The sequence below is a fragment of the Acomys minous genome (genome assembly GCF_964271855.1).
Source record: "Acomys minous genome assembly, chromosome: 15".
NCBI classification, from domain to species: domain Eukaryota; kingdom Metazoa; phylum Chordata; class Mammalia; order Rodentia; family Muridae; genus Acomys; species Acomys minous.
The window spans coordinates 3,236,468-3,259,803 of NC_140497.1; the positions used below are offsets into that span (position 1 = coordinate 3,236,468).

The 23,336-nt window shown below is 47.4% G+C and overlaps 1 protein-coding gene across 5 annotated transcripts in view; it reads left to right on the forward strand.

Moving 5' to 3' along the window:
* The window catches only part of LOC311585346 (zinc finger protein Pegasus-like), a 139,771-nt gene that overhangs the window by 21,176 nt on the left and 95,259 nt on the right, over positions 1-23,336 (forward strand). The window contains exon 3 of one of the 5 annotated variants that reach the window (XM_084760435.1): positions 12,443-12,940. The exons of 3 other annotated variants lie outside the window; for them this stretch is intronic. In XM_084760435.1, coding sequence (XP_084616561.1) covers positions 12,443-12,566 — 124 coding nt within the window. In that variant the 3' untranslated portion in view covers positions 12,567-12,940. Of the gene's footprint in view, positions 1-12,442; positions 12,941-23,336 lie in introns of those variants that run through there. One more of the 5 variants, XM_084760437.1, reaches the window with a different exon arrangement.

The following is a 23,336-nucleotide window of genomic DNA, read 5'->3' on the forward strand; positions in this document are numbered from 1 at the left end:
CAGGCTACTTCCTAATGCACAGTCACTGAGATGGCTGTATAACCGGGCTGCTTCCTAATGCACAGTCACTGAGATGGCTGTGTAACCGGGCTACTTCCTAATGCACAGTCACTGAGATGGCTGTATAACCAGGCTACTTCCTAATGCACAGTCACTGAGATGGCTGTATAAGTGGGCTGCTTCCTAATGCACAGTCACTGAGATGGCTGTATAAGTGGGCTACTTCCTAATGCACAGTCATTGAGATGGCTGTATAAGTGGGCTACTTCCTAATGCACAGTCACTGAGATGGCTGTATAACCGGGCTACTTCCTAATGCACAGTCATTGAGATGGCTGTATAAGTGGGCTGCTTCCTAATGCACAGTCACTAAGATGGCTGTATAACCGGGCTGCTTCCTAATGCACAGTCACTGAGATGGCTGTGTAACAGGGCTACTTCCTAATGCACAGTCACTGAGATGGCTGTATAACCGGGCTGCTTCCTAATTCACAGTCACTGAGATGGCTGTATAACCAGGCTACTTCCTAATGCACAGTCACTGAGATGGCTGTATAACCGGGCTGCTTCCTAATGCACAGTCACTGAGATGGCTGTATAACCGGGTTGCTTCCTAATGCACAGTCACTGAGATGGCTATATAACCGGGCTACTTCCTAATGCACAGTCACTGAGATGGCTGTATAAGTGGGCTGCTTCCTAATGCACAGTCACTGAGATGGCTGTATAACCGGGCTACTTCCTAATGCACAGTCACTGAGATGGCTGTATAACCGGGCTACTTCCTAATGCACAGTCACTGAGATGGCTGTATAACCGGGCTATTTCCTAATGCACAGTCACTGAGATGGCTGTATAACTGGGCTGCTTCCTAATGCAGAGTCTGCTCCAGCCCATGTATTTGTATGAGAGCCAGTCATCAGAAGAGATTCCGAGCTTGCATTTTTTTTTTCTCACTTCCCAGGGCTTCATCCTTAACACCTACGAGTTCTTGTGAACACACATGATTTACCCAGCTGTACAAGCCACACACCGAGGAGTACCTGTCTTTGCATTGCTAGGTCTCCTTAGACCTGAATGTGGGCTGGGTCTTGTTTCTCCACTGTGCTCCTCCCTAGCATGTGCACACACCCACCCCTTCTCCCTGTGAGCTATGACTACACGCTGTACTCCTCCCTAGCATGTGCACACACCCGCCCCTTCTCCCTGTGAGCTATGACTACACGCTGTACTCCTCCCTAGCATGTGCACACACCCGCCCCTTCTCCCTGTGAGCTCTGACTACACGCTGTACTCCTCCCTAGCATGTGCACACACCCGCCCCTTCTCCCTGTGAGCTCTGACTACAGGCAAAGGACTGTCTCTGAATCTGTGTTCAAGTTGTTGTTTTCTGGCACTGATATTAATCGTTTTTACATGATGTCAGTTAGTATTTGTTGAAGCAATTGGCCCAAGCTCACTGGCTTCCTCTGATAGTCATGCACCTTGGCACCTGCCCTGTCACTTGTGTTTGCACTGACCCCAATCTTAACCTTGTACTCTTTTAAAACAGAACATAGTAACTGTTGTTCTGTCCAGCTCATGGGGGACAAACAAAGCATCCAGAGGGTCTCACATGTTTGTATCTCTTTGAGAAAAGACACCAGCTCAAGTCAATCTGAGATTTTGCTGCATATCTAGGCCCTGTAGTTGGGCAACTTGAGGCCTTACAGCCCTGATCCTAACCTTGTATCCCTGTTGTACCAAGGTTGGCTCCTGAGAAAAGTCTCAAGTCCCAGTGATGGTGAAGTGGAGGGTAGCATTATTCAGGAATGCTGTGGGAAGCTGAGGGAAGGGTACCTGGAGAGAGAGAGAGAGAGAGAGAGAGAGAGAGAGAGAGAGAGAGAGAGAGAGAGAGAGAGAAGAAGAAGAAGAAGAAGAAGAAGAAGAAGAAGAAGAAGAAGAAGAAGAAGAAGAAGAAGGGAGGGAGGAGAGAGAGACATGGAGGGAGGAAGGAGGGAAGGAGGGAGAGAGTAGGGGAGGGAGACAGACAGACAGAAAGCTATACAGAGAGACAGAGAGATATACAGAGACACAGAGAGACAGAGACATAGACAGAATAACAGAGAGACAGACAGAAAGACAGACAGAGAGAGAACTGATGTGCAGTGGCAGAGTGGCACTCTGGTTGCCTCAGACTCTATTGTTTTCTTTGCTGCCATATGCGGTAGGAACTCTACATGTGCTCGTCAGAAAAGGAAAGGGGTGGCATCAGAGGCTGAGATGTCTGTGACAGTCACACAGATGAGGAACGCCAGAGCCGGGAATGGATTTATGTGCTAACACCTCTACCAAATCTACCAAGCTGATCCTAACCTGCTGGCCCCGAGCTGTTCGTCATCTACATGGAGAGCGGAGAACAGCAGTGGAGATGCGCCCCAGGTGTTAGGACGTCTGATGAACATCCGTTCACCCTCTCGTTCATTCATTTGTTCATTCACTCACTCACTTTAGGTGCCTGCGTGTTAGTATCCTAACCTCCATGACCTCACAATGGGGTCTTTACAGAGGTGACCAGTGCAAAATGAAGTAATCAGCATACGCTCTCCTCCAGTACTACTAGCATCCTCACAGAAATAAGGACGGATTAAAACTACTCCTTGAGAAGATGGCTACATACAAGCTAAGAGTGTGGCTGTGCCCAACCCTTTCCCTCACAGCCCCGAGGAAGCATTAACCAAGGAAGCCGAAGCCCTCAAGTGTGTGCTACTGTTTGCGCAGCCCTAGAAAAGAGACACAGCATGGCAGGTGTGCACTCTAGAATGACAGGGCCCTCTTTGCCACCGTGAGCATATCCTTCAGTGTCTCTGGGTGTGAGTTTCCCCATCTGTAAGGTTGTGTGTGCCCTCTACACCGGTTATACTGAGATGGTTCACAGTAGGTGGCACATGAAGACAGTGCTAGGCACAGAACCCCCACCTGCACACCAGCAGATCCTGCACACAGTAGGTGGCACCTGAAGACAGTGCTAGGCACAGAACCCCCACCTGCACACCAGCAGATCCTGCACACAGTATGTGGCACATGAAGACAGTGCTAGGCACAGAACCCCCACCTGCACACCAGCAGATCCTGCACACAAGCTCAAGGACTCACTGCTAGGGTTTGAGTGTGGGCCCATCACAGTCAGAAGCTTCAGTGTGGCGCTTTGGGACATGCTGTGGGATCTCTGGGACGTGGAGTCAGTGTTACTGGGGTGCTTACCATGAGGACTCCTTGGCATTTAGGGGAGATGACCATTACCTGCGCCTGAGGTGGGCCCCATTCTCCCTTCTCTTCCCTAGAGTCTGTGCCTTCTCTCACCCTTTGTAAGGATGCTTCTCGTTGACTTGGGACTTAGCCAGGTATTCCAATTCCAGAATCTTCTTATCTCAAGGGGTGTGATTACTTCTGCTAAGACCGTTCTTCTACCTAATGGCTTGGTTCATAGGTTCAAGAGAGCAGGCAACTCGCTGGGAGGGTCAGCACTCAGCCAGTTCCACCAGCTGTGTCCTACGAAGTACTCAACTTGGTCTCCATGCAGTCTCCAGTGAGCTGCGTTCTGATGGTCACCCCAGGGTGCTGGCAGAGCTTGGGTGACATTATTAATATATGGCCTTCAAGCCCCAGCCTGCCCTTCACCCTTGCATCATTTCAAACCTTCTACAGAGAAAGGTTTCACTTCAGGCTGTAAGCACTGCAACACAAGGTTTACATATGAGCATGGAGAAAAGTGCTAAGCTCCTGACTTCTTTCACAAAATACCAGCTGCAGGAGAAACAGGCTCTGCTTTGAAATGACGGCTTTATATGCTTGCATTATGCCTGTCTTCACAACGAGGATGCTCACTTCTAATATTTAACTTACAGCTGGTAAGGGAGAATAGCTTTGAACTATTATCAAGGATTGTGCCAAATACTTAAAAATTCAAAGGCAGAGAAAATTGTCGTTTTCCTTAGCAGATTTTTTCTTCTTGCATTATTGTCTAGTTTCATCACACTTGAACAAAAATTTTTGAAAAGACTAAGTTGTGTGTGTGTGTGTGTGTGTGTCTGGGGTCACGTATGTTTGTGTTTCTGTTTGTGGGGTGTCTGTGTGTTGTGTTTTTGTGTGTATGTTATCTGTTGTGTCTGTATGTGTCCTTGTGTATTTGTGTGTGGGTGGTTGTGTGCTGTATGTGTGTGCTTATATGTTGTATGTGTGTAGGTGGTTGTGTGTTGTATATTGTGGGGTTATGTATGATGTGCATATGTTTATGTGTAGGTTGTGTGTTGTTTGTGTGTGTGTTTACTTGTTTTCTGGAAAGCTGTCCTTTCCCACTGTTTATATAAAAAACCCAAAGCAGAACCATTGTGTGATCTTCAGTTTGACCCTCTTCACTGTCCATCTTGCGTGCAGATATGAACTAAGCAGAATGTCAAGTCTTAACACTCCTTACCTCAGGGAATTCTGAAAAGCAAAAAGACAAAAGAAAATCTCTAGAGCATTGAACATACTTCTACCATATGTCAGCCCTGTGGCTTGGACAAGTAGGTTCAGCTCCTCACGGCTCTGTCTGTAGTCATGGTCATAGTCATCTCATGGGCTCCTCGTGAGAGCTCTGTATGACGCGGGGTCATCTCATGGGCTCCTTGTGAGAGCTCTGTATGACGCAGGGTCATCTCATGGGCTCCTCGTGAGAGTCTGTCTGTAGTCATAGTCATCTGATGGCCTCCTTGTGAGAGCTCTGCAGTCATGACGCGTGGTTAGCTTCCATGATGCTGGGATGCCCAGAGCCACCCTTCTCCTCCTCTGTCCTCTCCCTTTCTCTAAAGGCTCCTCTGTTTTGTCCTTAAATTGAGATTTTCTTTTTGTTCTTGGCAAACAAACTCTCCAAAGCTGTTTCAAATTCTAGGACAATCCTTGTTGTTTGGCTTTTGGCTTTTGTGATATTTTTTAACAGTCAGCCCCTTTTCTTTGGATTCTGCCTTCTCAGTTTTCTGCACTGCCATCTTTTTGGTTTACTAACTCTAAAATATGTTTTTGAGGATAAGTCTGTATGTAAACAACAGGCAGTTGGAGTCACTAGGAATCTATCTCACAGGAGGTGGGAGAAGCCGCAGGGAGGATTCCAAGGACCAGTGGTGGCTTTTTAACTTTGAGCCCCACCCTTCTCTATCAGATTATGTGGGCTCAGGATCAGCCTGATCTTACTCTGTAGCACTGAGTTTAGCTCACCTTCACTCCACTGGGGGGTGGGGGAGTGGGAAGCTGGGGGCGGAGCTCTGAGGACCGTGCTCCTCCTGGGTCACAGTCGGGTGGGCGCTCCAGGCTGGCGGGAGGCACTAAGGTGAGAAAGCTGGCGGGCCTCCAGCAGGCTGAGGTGAATTCCAGGCTTGCTCACTGACCCGAAGATGGGGAAGGCTGCTCACATGCACCTGCTATCTGTGCGCTCGTCCTTGAGGTAAGGATGACATAGCAGAAGTACTCCCCAGAAATATTCGGGTGCCACACTGCTCCCAGGGACACTGTGACAGAGCACCGCATGCCAGGTGGCTTACAAGATGCATTTATTCTCTCTCAGTTCTGAGGCAAGATAACCCAGATCACAATGCTAGCAGGCCAAGTCCCAGCTTCTGGATCGAGTGTCTTTGGAAGGCCTTAGCTTCCAACCGTGTTACTCCAGTCTGGCAGGCTCCATCTCTCTGGCAGTGTGGTGTCGTCTTCAAATGGAGGGCTTCTCTGTGCGACTGTGTCTTAGCCTGGTGTCTTCCATGTGTCTGCGGCATCACGTGGCGTCTTGCCTGTGTGTGCTGGCATTTTCATATCATTTTTTCCCTTTGTTTCTGCATCTTCACACGGTGCTTTCCAAACTGTCTGTCTACCCGTGGAGAACCCCACACTGTGTCTCTCTTCACACGATGTCTTCCCTCTGAGTGTTCCTGCCTCTCCTCGTCTCTTGATGACAGTGGTCCCGTGGGGTGAGGCCCACCCTGTTCCAGTGCACCTTCATCTCAGCTTACCGCTTAATTAGATCTGCTCTCTTTCTCAGGTACTAGGGCAAAGTCTTCAACATGTCTTCTGGGGGGACACAATTCAACTAGTAACACACACACACACACACACACACACACACACACACACACACAGAGGCAACTGAGTATTCTTGCTTGCAGGGTGACAGCCTGGAAGGCCCATGGGAGTGAGACTAGAGGTTGTTGCAGCCTTGGACATGAGCTGCAGCTCTGAGAAGGGCAAGGACTCCGCTCTCAGCTCTGTGGTGTTTGTGTTCATCTTCCTGGTCTGTAAGGGAGGGGCCGGGTCTCTTCCACTTACATAAGGCATTGTGAGGGCCAGTCCACATCACCTTGTGTCACATCCAGGGTCCGAGCTACCTGGGCCACTTGTCTCTCGTGAGGCTGACATCTTGAGCCCTTGGTCTCTGCAGATCGTTTAGCTATTGATGTTCTTGGTCTCATGTGACACCCCAAGATGCTTTCTGACACGTCCCCTGTGATTCCCTGTCTCTCCCCCCCCCCCCGTGAAGCACTCCACAGTACACTGAAAGATGCACAATTCACTCAGCCTTCTGCCTGAGTCTCCTGTCATGTATTTTGCAGAACCCTTGTTGTAGGAAGTGGTGTCTCTTTTCTTTTCACTCTCTCTTAGTTGCTTAGTAAAGTCCCAATGGATTTAAGTCAGACCCAGTGAAACGACACGTGTATAAGTGGACCCGCCATGGCAAGGCAGAAGAACCGCTGTCGTTGACATCACACGACAGTGTAATCTGAGGACTACTGAAGGAACCACCTGTTGAGTATTATGGCCTTCGTGCCACCGGGTCTCTTGTGCGTCTTCATTTTTAGTCTCTTGGCTGGAAGAGGATCTTAGAAAAATAGGTAAAGAAGGTTTGGGAAGGAACAACTCAGAAAGTATCCTAAACGAAGGTGCTGTCACCATGCAGGCATCTTGTCAAATGGGAGTGTCCTGTCAATGCCACATCACATGTGTGCTCCAATGCTCTATGCACCCGACTCTTTGGGGGATCCCCACGTGCTGCTCCATCACTGTGATAACTTCTGCTCCTTGAAGGTGAAGTTTCTAGTCAAGAGCTCAGATCCACACGGATCACTGAACTTCTACAGGGAAGGCCCAGCGGCACAGGGTGATCTCAGATGATGTCTGCAGTTCTTCCAGCCTTCCTCCCCCACCGTCTTCTCTCGAAAGCTCTGAGATAGCTAGAGATCGAGATGCTCAGAGCAGGTTTCACGTCTCCCAAGCAGAATGAGACAGTGCCTTTCTTTTACTCTTCTTTGAGTAACTGGAGGATTCACCAACAACTGGAGCACAGAACAGAATTTGTTTCTCTATATAAATAAAATTCTCTTCCTATAAGCCCCCTCTGCTCTAGAGATGCTGCCGGGGCACTCTGCCATTGCTTTCTTTCTTAATCCTGATAATTTATTACTCATGCCTGTTTGCTACAACAAACTGAATCCACAATACTATCCAATTTCCTCCATCTCTTTTTGCTAACTTCCTTCATAAAAAAGCTGGCTACTTTAGCTTCTTAGTATGTGCAGCAAATCAAGGTGGTTTGCAAATTAAAATTTTGTATGAAAGCATTTGTAGTAATTTTCCTTTTAAACTGCTGCATTTTTAGGTAGTTCAAAACACTCTATTTCTTCAACAAATATGCAAACTAAAATTGGATTTACTTTTATTCTAATGCTTTGCTTGCTTCTAAATCAGTGGTTTAAAAATGCTGTTCTTATAGACATAGGCATAAACTCTCTCTTCTGTTTTATTCCCACATGGTCACAACCTTTGCTGTACTGTGGCAGGGTTAATTAAGTCCTCAGCTCTCAGCCTAAGCCATGTTGCTCGGACCACGTGTTACAGAGGCCACCTTTAAGCTGCTCTTTTCCTTCATGGCAATTTACTCTGTACGAAAAAAGTGAGCCACTACATTTAATATCTCCAAAGTAACTCTCAGGTTTTACTTATTTTTTCCATGTGGTGTCAGCATGCAGAACAGTGGGTTTCCTTACAACATTTTCAAACTTCATTGTCTCTCACTGGTGTTTGCTCCCCTCCCAGACTTCCCTCCCCATCTCTTACTTCCCTTTCCTCCCCCCAAACAGTCCCTATCTACCCTTGCACCTGCACCAGGCTTCCAAACTGATTTCTATCGAAAGCCGATATATAAAATTTTATATCTTAATCTCTCTCAGACGTGAGCATTGTGGTTGTCAACAAGGTAAAGGGGACATGGGTCTTGAGCGCACTTAAACTAAACATGGTATGCCCATGGGCCCTGGTCCTCGAGCAGCGGTGTGGGATGGTGGCGGTGCTTCTTGCCTCTGTTCTCCTACTGGGAGAGTAGATGCTCTTCGGAGGTGGGTCTCATTTCTAATTCTGAGGTCCACAGCCACCAGCTGGCTGAGATGGAGCTGTGTACTTGTTATCAGTGTTTTCTTCGGAGGCTTTACCTGCCCACAGCACCCCAGCAGGAAGCTAAGGTTGTCCCCTTAACCCCAGGCTACAAGGACCCCCTCACCGGCTCTCTGAGCCTCAGTGGAGGTTCCCTTGTGTGATACATTGAAGGTTTTAGATCGCCTGCTGGTAGAGGCCACCCTGGATCATCTGCTCCAGCCTTAGAATTAGAGCCTTCCTTAGCTGCGCTGGAGGGGTGAGACAGGAAGAGGCGGGAAGAACTCAGGTGTGAGACAGGAAGAGGTGGGGAGAATTCGGGTGTGAGACAGGAAGAGGCGGGAGAACTCAGGGGTGAGAGGGGACCTGCTTGTTAGCGCTGTCTTTGGAGATAGGAATGTCCACAAGCAGAAAAACACAAACAGCTTTCAGAAACGGCAGAGGGGAGAAGGAGGCCGACTTCATTTAGGGCCTCCATTGAGAAGCACAGCGTCGCAGGCACTGGAGAGAGACTGGGCTGGATGTGAGCCCCAGGACTACCGGGCATAAGAGTAGGCTGTCACTGCTGAGCTGTTCAGTAGCCAGGAAGTAGCTCCACACCTGTGCATGTGCAGGCAACCCCAGGCCATTAGAAAAAGCCGTGAAAGTCAGAGGGGGAAGGACGACTCTGCTCAAAATAGATTATACACATGCATGAAATTGCCAGAGAACTAGCACACATTTATTAATAAAACGAGAGCAAATGAACCCAATGTGGGCAGAGTCTCAGCGAGGGATGGTGCCCTGCATGGCCATTTCCGGCCACCAGCTCCCAGTCACTCCCCTGTGTTGTCTGAGACGGTGTTTCTGTGAGGACTGCTAGTGCGGGGCACACACTTTCTGTGTAGGCCCTGTCATTTTTGAGGCCCAGTGCCAAACAAAACTGTGGGGCCTCTGTTCAAAACAGAGAGGAAAGTTTGAGGTAGAAACATGGTTTTTTCTTTCTGTCATCCTTTTCAACTTGCGCACACACACACACACACACACACACACACACACACACACACACAATTTCTTCTTTGATATATTTTTAGCAGAGTCTCTCTATGCAGTCTTGGCTTGCTTTGTAGACCAGATTGGCCTCTAATTCTGAGATCCTCCTGTCTCTGTCTCTCAAGTGCTGGGATTAAAGGTGTGTGAGGAGGGAGGGAGGGAGGGAGGGAGGAGAGAGAGAGAGAGAGAGAGAGAGAGAGAGAGAGAGAGAGAGAGAGAGACAGAGAGAGAGAGACAGAGAGAGAAAGAAGGAGGAGGAGGAGGAAGGAGAAGAGGGGAGAGAACGGGGGGGAGGAGGGGAGAGAGGAGAGAGGTTTCTTTTTGTTTTATGTGTGTGGATATTTTGACAGCATATATGTTTGTGCACTATCTGTGTGCGTTACCCATGGATGTCAGAGAAGGGTGCTGGGTCTTCTGGAACTGGTTAGTGCTATTTGGGTGCTGGCAGTGGAACCTGGATCCTCTGGAAGAATGCAGTGGTTTCGATAGGAATCTCTTACATTCAACTATGTGCTCTTTAGGGAGTGGTGCTACTTGAGAGAAGTTAGGAGGCGTGGCCTTGTTGAGGTGGGCGTGTCATTGGGAGTATGTGGTGGGGTTTCAAAGGCTCAAGCCAGGCCCAGTGTCTCTCGCGTGCTGCTGCCTGTGGATCTGGATGCAGAGCTCTCAAGCTCCTTCTCCAGCACCATGTGTGCCGTGTCTGCCCGTGAGCTGCCGGGCTTCCCGCCGTCATGATAATGGACTGAGCCTCTGGACCTGTGAGCCAGCCCAGTTAAATGCTTCCTTTTATAAGAGTCGTAGAGTCTCCTCACAGCGACAGAACATTAAGGCAAAGAGCAACCAGTGCTTTCGACTACTGAGCCATCTCTCCAGCTCTGTTGTGATATTTTAAATTTGCAGTTTAATTACCTTTAAAGTAATGACAGATTTCAGTGAAACCATAAGATCACTTTACATGTACATAGAGTCGTCAAAATTACTCAATATGTGTTTCCTAGCTTGTCTGTGTGTGTGCATGCCGTGTGTGCATGTGTATAGTGTATGTATGTGATTTGTTTTTACCGTAACTGTGCAAAACATGCTGTCTTCACTTCACTGCCAGCTATGTGCACTTGCTCTGACACTCTTTGCTCTCAGTGGTGAGTGAAGCAGTCAAGGATGTGGTCCCCCACTGCCTCTCTACTTCTGTGTCAGCATTTCTCAGTCTGCACAGTGGCTGCTTTATACATGGAAGTCATGTGTGTGAATTAAGCATCGTACAGAATTCGCTCACTGATAACTTTGTTCCACCTGGAAGCAAGTTCTACTTGCTAGTGTGGCCTGAGTGATTCACACGGATGTGACAGCTAGTGCCTCTTGGCTTTGAGTCTCCCTGAGCAGCCCGGCTCGTGGTCCCATCCCTGTCCCTCAAAGGCTGTGCTTCTAACACCCGGCTCGTGGTCCCATCCGGTCCCTCAGAGGCTGTGCTTCTAACACCCGGCTCATGGTCCCATCCCTGTCCCTCAAAGGCTGTGCTTCTAACACCCGGCTCGTGGTCCCATCCGGTCCCTCAAAGGCTGTGCTTCTAACACCCGGCTCGTGGTCCCATCCCGTCCCTCAGAGGCTGTGCTTCTAACCCTGCCACTGAACGAGGAACCCAGCACGGAAACGGCGTCCTCTCAGCACACAGCACTCTACTTGGGCTTCACGTACAAGACCCAGGTGTGAAGAGAAAAGCGTGTATATTTGTAGCTGGATGTTTGGCTACTTTATTGGGTTCTTTCATCTACCTCCTCATACCACTGCTCTTCCTTCCCGCACCCCAGCGCTAGGCAGGTGAGGAGGAAGGCTGGCTGGGAAGGGCGGCATCAATATCCTTAGACTGCTTCCTCCTCACTAAGGGCATCAAGTTCTCTGGGGAAAATTTTATCTTCATTGTCAGGATGTCCCCAACCAGCAATCCAGCAAACAGCAACAGCAGCAGGAGCAGCATGGGGCGGCCACGGCCACCCTCTCAGGGCTCTGGCGTTACATACCCTCTGAAGAGGCTCCAGATTCCAAATTCAAACTGCCTTCAGCTGGCCATAGAAACGTCTTTCTTCACCTGATGGCAGTTTACACAGAGAAGCCAAGACCAGTCAAGGTACAGAGAATACGACACTGTGGAGTTCCGTATCAGACCCTTGCTCCCGAGGCCCAGCAAGGAGGTAGAAAGGTTTTGTGGAAGCAGAGGGTGGTGACAGACTGCAGGGACAGCAGGGGAGCTGCACATCAAGTTTGCAGTGGCTGTGGCAGCATCACAAGACCTGTGCAAGCGCAATGGAGACAAAGTCCTGGCAAGGGGGTGGGGAGGGCAGGAAGCCCCGGCCCTAGATCAGGAGCTCTCGGTGGTTGCTAGGAGATGAGGAATCAGGCCTCTTCAAGTGTGTGACTTCTCAGGTCCACCGTTGTCCAGTGGGCCAGTGGGTGACCACACACCTCAGAGTATGGACGTTATAGACTGGGCTGAATGAGGACAAAGGTCAGGGAGGTAGAGCAGGGAGGATGGGTCTTGGAGAGTTTTTGGAGAAGGGAATATGATCAAAATACATTGTATAAAATTCTCAAAGAATTAATAAAAACCTGCAATAAGCATTTCAATTGAATGATACACAGGGTTTTAAAACAAAACTTTGGCAAAAAGACATAAAAATCTAATATGCAAGTGAACAGAAAGCATTATCTTCAAAGAGGAAACGTAAGAACACATAAACAGGCCCGATATTGAGGTATGTCAAATTAAAAAAAAAAAAACCAAGTTCTGCCAGTTGTACAACTTAGTCATATTTCTTGGCCATCTATTTTTGCCAAGTACAAGTGTACAGAGCCAGCCGTGCACACCTGTGTTCAGTTAAGAGGGGCTGTATTTTTCACAATATTTACCCAATAGGATTCTTTACCATATGCAATTTTAATTGTTAACAGTTTGACTTTTTGCTGACTTTTTTTTTTTAACCTATAGTTTTCATTACAGACCAGATACTTTCACTTCTTCAGAGACTGAAAAGCATAAGGACGGGCGTAGTGGTGGGTGGAAGCTTGCAGCACGCGTGAAGACCACGCCCGCTAGCATTGGAGAGATGTAATTACATGCACCTGGTGAGCATGGTGGCACCGAGGATAACCGGAAGCTCTCCCCTCCCCTGCTCACATTCCTTTCTGAAGCAGCAACATTTGCTGCTTCTATGTTTCCCCAAAATGTTTCAGCTGAAATTATTTACTTGTTTATTTAACTTGGGATTTTGGAGACTTGTACACACTTGTCCGAGACAATGACAGAAGCAGATGAAGAGATTATGTAGACAGAGGAAAATGTACACAGAACCCTGGAGCATCACTAAGTGGATCCTTACGCTACACAATGGGCTGAAATGGCCTCAGCTAGAAATGAAATTTTCCTTCAAAACTAGGAAATGTCGTATTTTGTCAAACCTTGGATGCCATTGAGACTTTACAGTATGTGTGGGAAAACTATTGCACCACAAGGTCATTTGCCCTGAACTATGCTACCGTGCTGTCTTCAGGCAATATATAGAAAGGCGGGTGTGCATTTATGCATTAAAAATCTAGGGTAAGTGCTGTGGGGCTGGTTCAGTGGGTAGCAGCCCTCGCATGCAAGCCCCAGGGCCTGAGTTCAGGTCTCAGAACTCACATAAAAGAGCTTGGCCTGACTGTGAGAATCAGGCATTGGTGCCATGGCAGATGGAGACAGGGCCCTAGCTTGGCTTTTCTGCTGAGTCAACTATCCTAGATCCAGGTCCAGGGAGAGATTTTGTCTTAAGGGAACCGTGTCAAACAGTAGCGCCAGACACTGATGTTCTTCTGGCCTCTGTGTGCACTATGTGCCTTGCACAGCTTAGTCCTGGGAACAGGTGGTGACAGGGTGAAGAAAGGAGAGACACAGAAACATGGAGAGTCTCACTGTGCACAGTCTGATGGGGAGGCACCAGCTACACGACAGCCTGGGACTTCATCCTGTTTGCTATGTTCACGTGGGGGAGGGCCTAGGAGTGGTAGGAGGTCTTGGTAGGGACAGTCTCCGGCTGTAAACGTCAGAGGGGGGAGGATTTTTGTACCACTGCCTACATGTTCATGAACACTAATGCTCATGCACATTGTCAACATCTGAACTTGGGCCAGAGGAAGGCTTTACCGTCCTCCCGAGCCTCACCTTGAGGGGCGAAGGCTTTGCCATTGCCATGAACTTGAAGCACTTGTTCTTGACAAGGCTGTTCCCATGTCAGCACTGCAAATGCATTCACTTAAGGCTTCCTGTGTCCCCACAGTGGACACATAGGCATGTGTGCTCACACATACGCTCATTCATATCACCCATGTACACCATACACATACATATATCACAAACAAAAAATTAGCTTAGGGTAGTGCTGATTTTTTTGGAGCATTCCATTTATACGTACACACAAGGTATTTTGATTATATTCATTTCCACCCTTCCCTGAAACTCATTTCAGATCCAACGCCTCGTCCTTCTCCCCTCCTAACTTCCTCTTCTCTCTTTCTTTCTTTCTTTCTTTCTTTCTTTCTTTCTTTCCTTCCTTCCTTCCTTCCTTCCTTCTTTTTTTCTAATGACCATTTCTGACACCCATGTATTCATGGGCATGAGGCCATTTACTTGACCATGGTTGACCTACCAGTGGCCGCACCCTTAAGGGACATTGCCTATCCTGTCCCCAGAAGCCAACATCTGTTCTAGCTTCTCAGCTAGGGTGGGGCTGTGTGGGCTGGGAGGATTTTCTGTGGGTCCTGTCTTGTGCATCCATCTTGTCCCCTTCAGAAGATGCTGTTTTGTCCCACTCCTCTACAACCCCTGGCTCTTACAGTCTTTCTGTCCCTCTTCTGGGGTGGTCCCTGAGCCTTGAGGATGGGCTACGACGTCCTGTCTTACTCTCTACAGTTTGTCCACGTGAGTTTCTGTGTTAAGCACTGTCTACTGTACAAGGGAACTTCTCTGATGAGGTCTGTAAGCTGCATGATCCATGGACAATCCATTTCTTTTTTGTTTGTTTTTTGAGACAGGGTTTCTCTGTGTAGCCTTGGCTGTCTTGGAGTTGATTACTAGAGCAGGCTGGCCTTGAATTCACATAATCCACCTGCTTCTGCTTACCTAGTGCTAGGATCAAGTCAGTGAGCATGGAGGGGAAAATGCTCATGACCCCTCCCCCCAGCTGCCCCTCCCCCCAGCTGAGCAGCTATGGTTAACTGATGATGTGTAGGATGGAGAGTATAAATTGGAGTTGATGGATTAAGTTTAAAAAGCTTTGGGGGTAGAGGTAGAAGTAGGAGGAGCCGAGGGAAGGAGTTGGCATGACTGACCAAACCACTGAAATTCTCAACTGAGAAAAATATTACAATGGGAATTGCAAGTTCAGGGCTAGCCTGGACTGCCTGGCTATACCATATCTACAACTACAACAGCAACAACAAGATAACCAGAACAAGGAAATATTATATAATAATTAAAAATGTCTGCAAAAAGTGTTTGGTGACCTATCTTATTGTAGCCTTTTGAAACACAGCAAAAGTTGTTATGAAATTATATGTGAAGAATGGTCTTAGCATGGAAGAAAGGCAGGAGGAAAGACTTACAGTTTTTGAGATGTAAGATATGGTTTCCAAATTTCCTGGATACAAAATGGGATAATAATGTTAAATATAGGTTTGGACTGAGTGCCAAGCCCCAACAGATCTAACCAAAATGGAGCCACTTATACAAAAGCCACACGTTACCAAACAAAACAAAAACAAACAAACAAACAAACAAAACAACAAACAAACAAAAAACCCCAAATCAAGGCATCTCTATGACCATCTTAGAAACCAGAGTTCATGGTCCATCCCCAGTCAGGTCAGAAGGTTCCTCTAAGAAGAAAATGACTTTAAAGATGAGAAAGATGGCTCTGTGGTCACGAGCACTTCTGTTCTCGCAGGGAACTGGCTTTCCCAGCTCCCACGGTGGGTAGCTCACAACCCTTGTAACTCTAGCTCCAGAGGGTCTGACACCATCTTCTGCTCTCCTGGGGCACCTTCCTACATGTGAATACATACACACAGACATGCACAGGTATTAAGAAAAACCTATAAAAAGAAAGTGACTTAAAAATGGTACCCCTACTTTTTACTCTATTTCTGAGTTCCACAGCTGTTTTGTGTGTTTCAATGGGCACTGCCTGTGCTACCCAAGCTGCAGAGCCAAGTTCTCTTAAGCTCTCCTGGTTCTCAGGGTGGCTTTATTCCAGATTGCTAAACCCTGTAAAGGGTGAAGCTTAGGCTGAGTGGACAATATGACCCTGGCTCCCCTAAGATGCTTCATTCTGCCTCCAGCACCACAGAAGAAGCAAAGACAACAGTGAAAGAACCCAAACCTATGCTAAGTTTACTGTGTCAAAGTTTTCTTTTGTCAGCACTTAACATTAAGATTTTGTTAAACTCATGTTTAACTTGAAGATTTCTTTCACAGCATTTCTCTAGAGAGCCCGTGGGCCCTCAGTAACCATGGCAGCAACTCTGCAGACCCACCCCCATCCCCCAGGGCCGAAGAAGGCACCCCTGAACCCGGTGTTGGTCCCTAGCTAGTCATGAGGAGAGAAATGGAGTTGCCAAGCATAAAATAGTTAAATGACAGCATAAAAATTCAGGTCAGCTGCTAATATATCAAGCTGTTTTTCTGAAATACTGAATCTTTAATTCAGATCTTAAGCGCTAACAGAAGTGGGCATGAATTGCCTGCCTCACCCACATCTCTTCAGAATTCAATCACTATCAGCCATCCCTGGGGATGAAGAATGAAATAAAAAAGCACATTTCCTTGAGTTTAAGAGATTCAATAGACACGGAAGAGAACATCACTTACTTGTGTATGCATAGACTATGAATAAGCAGGAGGTCTGAGGATCGAAGGCTTCAGGCTGTGATGAGGAGAAAAGCCTCCTGCTTAGCCAGGGGTGAAAAAGCTGCACCCTGCCAGAGGACTTTCAAAGGGGGGCTTTAAAAGTACAGGGCAAGCACAAATCAAAACTTGGTCGCATATACCGAAACATATATCCTCAACATAGCTTTGCCCTTCCCAACCGACCCTTTCTCTGTCATCTGTCATGAAAGCTACCATTTTGGATCCCTTCATGCTCCTAGGAAAGGTGAGTGAAGCCCCTGGCTCTCTGTGGTTCCCTCTGTGTGTGTGAGCCCACAGGTGAGCAGGAGGCAGAAGGACAGTTGAGAGCTAAGGAATATGTGCCAAACAGATTTGTTTAGTCCCCCCTCCCCCCTCTGTCTGTGTGTCTGTGTGTGTGTGTGTCTGTCTGTCTGTCTGTCTGTCTGTCTGTCTCTCTCTCTCTCTCTCTCTCTCTCTCTCTCTCTCTCCCATCTCTATCTCTCTTTCTCTTTCTCTCCCTCTCTCTATCTCTATCTCTCTATAAGTTAAGTTCTGGGTTCTGGGAAGGATTTGTGTTTATATTATGGTCTATTTTCAGACATTTGTAAATGGGATAGTTGTACTGGAAAGTGATCTATAGGACTCTGTCAAGTACAAGGTAAAAGAGAGGCAGGATTGAAAGAGAGTTAATAATAATAAAGCCAAACCCAGCCAAGCAAGCAGAAAACCCAAGCAACGAACAAACATAAAGGCAGGACAGGACAGGCACCTCAGAGTCAGGAGCACTGGCTGCTCCTCTGGAGGACTCAGGCTCAGCTCTCAGCCCCCACATTGTGGCTCACAGCTATCTGTGATGCAGGTTTCAGAGGATCTAATGTCTCTTTTGGACTTCAAGGGCACCAGGAATGTGAGTGGTACACTGACATTCACACAGGCAAAACTCATACAAGTAAAAGAATGAACAAACAAACAACAACCAAAACAAAGCCAAAACAAAAATGCTTTCTGTTGTTTTAGAACAGCAGATTCAACATCTTTAGTTTCTATTACTCTGAATACAGTTTGTTTTTAAAGTGACAATTTGTTAGTGCTTTAGAATGACCTTAATTAAAATGGCATTCAAATAAATCACTTTGAAAATGATTTCCAAGTACATGGGCACATTCATGTATGTATATGTAGTGTGTGTGTGTGTGTGTGTGTGTGTGTGTGTGTGTGTGTGTGTGTGTGTACCCTTGCACATGCACATGACATGGCTCGAGTACAGACGTCATAGAATAACTTGTGAGAGTCGTCTTTTACCTTGTACCATGTGGATCCTGGCCATTGAACTTCCACCAGGCTCGGTGGTGGGGCTTTTAGCTACAGAGCCATCTTTCTGACCTTCCCTCATTGTTGTTTGTAATAATGTATAATGACTCTGCATGCACCTCTTCCTTTCACATGCTATTTGCTTGGCTTTTGTTTTTCTTGTTTTCATACCCTTGCATAGCTTTTACCTCCAGCTATATTTTATAAATGGGAGGAACTGACAATCAGGAAGGTCAAACAGCTCACCCCAAGTCATTTGCTTAGATGGTGCAACTCTCATAAAATTAGCTTGCTTTCACTGTGCCCAGTAAGCTAGATCAAAATCAGGGAGCTGGGAGTGGGAGCCCCAGGGTGAAGAGCAGCGGTGGCTGGCTGGCTCTCCACGGCCATGTTTGCTCCGACTCCATCCACTAGAAGTAGGACAGTGCAAACACTATGGCTCAGGACGAGGTGCCCAATCGGTGGCCACTGAAGCTCGTGGGACAGTCAGAGCAGTTCCCACTGGCCACCTGTTGAGGGGCAGGCCGGAGCCCCACACATCCCTTCTCTGTCCCTTCTAATACCTCCTGTCCTTGCCGCTTGGCTGACAGGCTGACATCGGCATGCTCATTGCATTGTGGGACATTGCCGCCCGCCACTCCCTCCATCTCTCCCTCCTCCCCTCCTCCCTCCTCCCCTCCTCCCTCTACACTTGTTTTTGGTTGTCTTACCACTCAAGATCAGACTTCATTACTTCATTCCTGACCACTCTAATTCCACCTAACTATTTCTCATTTCTAGGCATTTTTTCTACTTGAATTCAGCCTGAACCCATAACACCATCTAATTAATTCTCTCGAGACACTTTGATCATGTAAGCACTCCGACCTCAGAATGTTAGTAACCCATCTGCCGGTTCGGCAAAGCAAAGACTTTAGCACTGCATGCAAGGTGGTAACAGCTCTGCAGAGAAATGTTTCAACATTTTTCATTCCCAAATTGTTGTTCACACTCTTTAAGGCAACAAGAGAAACATCTCCCTTCTTCTCTGCTGAGCTAATCACCCAAAATCTCATACGTCCAGTGAACCTTTGCCACCAAGATGTCTTGTCCACTTCCGCACTTGGTGGTCCAGCTGAGCCAGGGGCAGAGCATCAGGAGGAACTAAAGACAGAGAATCAGGTGATGTACAGCACTGGTGGGAAAGGTAGGACCAGCATGGCTGCCATGGGAGTGACCGTCAGGACTAGGGCTTCTGTGGCTTTAGTGGAGGAGGAGGCAGGTGACATTTCAGAACGAGAGAGAGAGAGAGAGAGAGAGAGAGAGAGAGAGAGAGAGAGAGAGAGAGAGAGAGAGGTCAGAAGAAGAGACAGGAACAACAGAGTTTGCCTCTGTGAACTGTTTTGGCTAACACTGAAACAGCCGCAGGTGGTTCTTCAAGACAGTTTTTGGAAGATTAATATCTTTGGGGGTGTAATGTGATTCCTCATCCCCCACCCCTGCTGCAGTCCTAGGGAAAGAACTAATTTGGAGTCAGAAACAGTCCAGAATTCTTCTCACACATGGGAGGCTTGAAGCAGGGAGCATGCCACCAGCACATAATAGGTTCATAACATTTCTGCTTGGGCCATTTCCCACCCAGTTTGAGAGACCTGCCCACTTGGTCCACGGCACTGTTCACAGAACTTTTTGTGGGGCCTCTTTTTTTTATTTTATGAAATCCCAGAGTTCCCCCTTATCACCAGAAACATTTTACAATATGCACACGTCGCATGCTGTGCCAGCCTCACTCTGTCTCCAGCACCGTAGGTCCTGGGGTCCTGCCTTCTAATTTTGAAGTTTCTGAACCGTATATAATATCAAGAACATGCTGTTTGTAACTAAACAACTCTCGGGAAGAAACTCGTGGTAACGGCATTTGGCTGCAGTTAAAAGCTCAGCTTCTAATGTTTCTGAAGATCTGAAAGAAACTCTGGCTTTGTTTTCTGCAAGGGCCCTTCACAGTTAACTGCATAATGCCCAATTAGGCATCTTAGACGAATTAAGGGTTGAAAAAAAAACCCACCCTCTATTGGAATCTTTGATTCTACAGACCACACTTTCCCCAAACCAGTTTTTACACAAGCAAACTCCCTGTGGGATAGAGCGGATTGTCATAGCGTTTGAGTTTGCCTTGCAAAACCACAGGCCCATTACAGAAACTGCTGCAGTTTTAGATGTTTAAAGTCTAGCACTGTAGCTCATTCTCTTCTTTACTTGATCAGGATAGAAAAAAACCCCCACAAATTTTTTCTTCATGTCTTAAATGAACTGAGGTTTTAATATTTATTTTTTAAAGTTTGTATCATGCTTGGCATGGTGTTTTTTCTTTTTCAAAGGTGGAGAATCAGACATCACGAAAACATTTTGATCTAGAAGATGGGAGAAAAGTACAACTGTCATTTGCTGCTGTGCATAGGGACTACAAGGCAAGCGTTGTTTAGTCTCACCATCCTGTGGTCGGGGCACTGACAGGCTACCCTGCCAGCCACTGAGATAGATTGGCCAGGGCTGCAGGTGCCACGCTCATGCAGGGAAGGTGTAAGTCATTTGTCATGCATCTGGTGTTGCAGAAACACTGGGCTGTAGGAATTTATAAACACAGTTCCCCGTAATTTGTAGAAGACATTATACAGATAGCGCGTCTCTCAGCCTGAGGCACACATCAGGCTCATTTCTGTCTTGGGAGTGGGGACCGCAGTCCCAGTCTAGTGAGAACAGTTATGGAAGTTACTGGCTGAATCACAGATTTAGTTACTTAGTTCCCTTGCTCTGTGCCAGCGTCCTCCAGCTCACAGTGCAGAGCTCTCGACGGCGCGGCGCTGTTTGGTGTGCCCTCTGCGTTTTCCATGAGAAGCCAGCGCCACGTCCCTCTTTGCCTTCTTTGCCTGTTGTCGTATTGGAAAATACCCCCAGACATTTTTAAGAGTTACCTATGGCAGGGTGGTGTAGCGGTGGAGTGAGGAGAGAAACCATTTTGTACTGGTTGAATTTTTGTTAGTTTGACATAAACTAGAGTCATGCTGGAAGAGGGACCCTCAGCTGAGAAGTGGCCTCTGTCCTGTTGGCCCCAGGCACGTCTGTGGGGAGTTTCCTTGCTTGCTAACTGATGTAGGGGGCCAGCCCTAGGCAGGTGGGACTGGGCTATAACAAGAATGGTGGCCACGCCTTTAATCCCAGCAGAGGCAGAGGCAGAGGATCTCTGAGTTCGAGGATAGCCAGGACTGCAGAGACAAGAGTGGAGGTGAGCAGGCTGGAGGGAACACAGCAGTGCCCTGTTCCCTGGTTCTTACCTTGACCTTCTGCCATGACTTCTCTCAATGACCGTGATATAGAAGCATAAGCCAAATAAACGCTCCCCTCTGTGAAAGTAACTGTTACTCTCCTGGCTCAGCTGTTGTCTGGGAGGCTTCCTGCCTCCTTCTGCTGGCCTAGGCCCAGACCTGGAAGCTTCTAGCCTCTGTACAGTCTAACCTAGGCCTAGAGTGTTTTCAGCCTCTGAGACTCACTGCTTAATGCACTCACCCTTACTTGTTCTTTCTGAGCTCTGGGCTGGCTGGTTCAGCTCAGCTGTTCTAGTTCAAACTCTTCTCCCAGCTGACTTATTTAATCTGGCTTCTGTCTTGGCCCTGAATTGCTCTGCTCAGCCTCAAACTAACTCAGCAATCTGCTCTAACCTTCTGGCTCCTTCTCATTTTCTGGCTCGTTCCATCTTCACCTGAGTTCTCTCTCTGCAACCCATCTCTCTATTCCTATCCTGGTAAAAACTGCCTCCTCTCTCTGTAAAACTGCCTCTTAAGTAGCTTCCCTTTCCTCTCTCTTCTCATGAGAGTTGGGTGTATCCTATTCTGTCAAATCTTCTCTGATTCATCACCTTTCTTGCCACTCAATTAGACATCACTTTCCAGCATGGGTGCTTCCTTCTACAAGCTAACTTTACCTTCCTTTGAGATTAAGGCATGTACCACCACACCTGGATCTAAGCGTTTCCTTACCTGATGCTTGCTCTATACCAGGCTGGCCTTGAACTCAGATCTGTCTGCCTCTGTCTCCTGTGTTAAAGCTGTGGTTGTACTCCAGCCAGATCACACAGACCTAGGTCTGTACATGTGATCTCCTTCCAGAACAGCCTTGTCCTGGTTTAACATTCCTCTGCGCCCCAGGTTGCTTTTGGTTAGTGTTTTTATTACAGCCACAGAGACACAACCGGAACACTCCCAGCTGAAGGTGACTGTTGTAGATTGGCCTTATATTTGGGGCTCTCCACCTCATGTACATCTTACAATGTTAAAGGAGAGCAGCTTTTCTCAGGGACGAGGATCCGCCCTTGTTCCAGCGAGAGCAGATGCTGTGACTTGCTTAAGAGGAATCACGGAGACGTTGAAGTCACCCTGGCAACCATGATTCCATCTGGGGCCAAGCCAAGGAATGCAGCTTTTATAAGATGTTGGAGGGCTCAGAACAGATGCTGGTCCTACAAGTCTCTGCTTACTGTCATGGCAGCGCCCACCCTGGTCTAGTTGTAAATGCCTCTGTGAGCTCTTTTTTTCACTGCTGAGGTAATAGCCTGACAGAAATGACCTAAGCACAAAGGTTATGGTTTAGGATGATACAGTACACCATGTAGGGAAAGGCATACTGCTGGCATATGCATCCATGACACAGAAGCCATGGGTGCAGCTTGTTATGCCTTAGGAGTACTGGGGAAAAGAGGAATCTTGGGTTGAAATGTGGGCTGCCTATAACCCATAATGTCTGTACCCAAGAATTCTATCTCCTTGAGTAAGGATTTACCCCTCAAAGTTTCCAAAATACCCCCAAACACTACTGCCAGCAGGAGACAAAGTGCCTGTTAAACACAAGCCTACCAACGATATTTCACATCTAAACCATAATAGTAACTATAAAAAATACACAGTCTCCATGCTGGAGAACTCAGTGTGCCTGTGGACTCCTTTCTCCATGGCAGGCATCATTAATCAATCATCCTGCTCCTTGTCGTGGAGCTAAAGGTCAAGTCTCAGAATCTTTTCTGGCACTGGGCTCTGGCCATGGCCTCAGCAGTATGTCAGAATTAGGGCCTCAGTAGAAACCTCTTGTACCCCCCCCCTTTTTTTTTAAAAGCACTGCCACTTTATTAAAGGACAAGCTATTTAAAGGACAATGGTATCTAGGGATAAAATGTTATTTGAAATATAGCCTGGAGGTGGAAAAAGCACCAAAGTCTAGAGTGGCGTATATATCACCATAAACCAAAGAATGTGACTGGCAAAACCTCAGGCTTTTATAAATTATTTACCTTATTGATTTTTTAAGACCTTAGGGCATCCAGGATGGTGGCCGGTGCCAACAGCTTTATTATTTTCATGGGGTACATACCTCACCTTTAGAGGTGAGTACCTGCATGGTTGGCTTCTCCCAATATTGTGGTGATGTACCTGGCAAAAGTGACTGACTTAACGGATGAAGGCTGTGCCTATGGCAACAGCGTCAAGGTCTCTGGGTCAGATGGACAGTTAGCTTACATGAGAGGTTTTGTGCGTGATGAGTGGTAACTGGTGACTGAGGACCTGAGCTTCAGGCAGGAGGAGCAGGCAGTGTGTGCAGCCATGACAATGGAAAGAAAGTGGAGAAA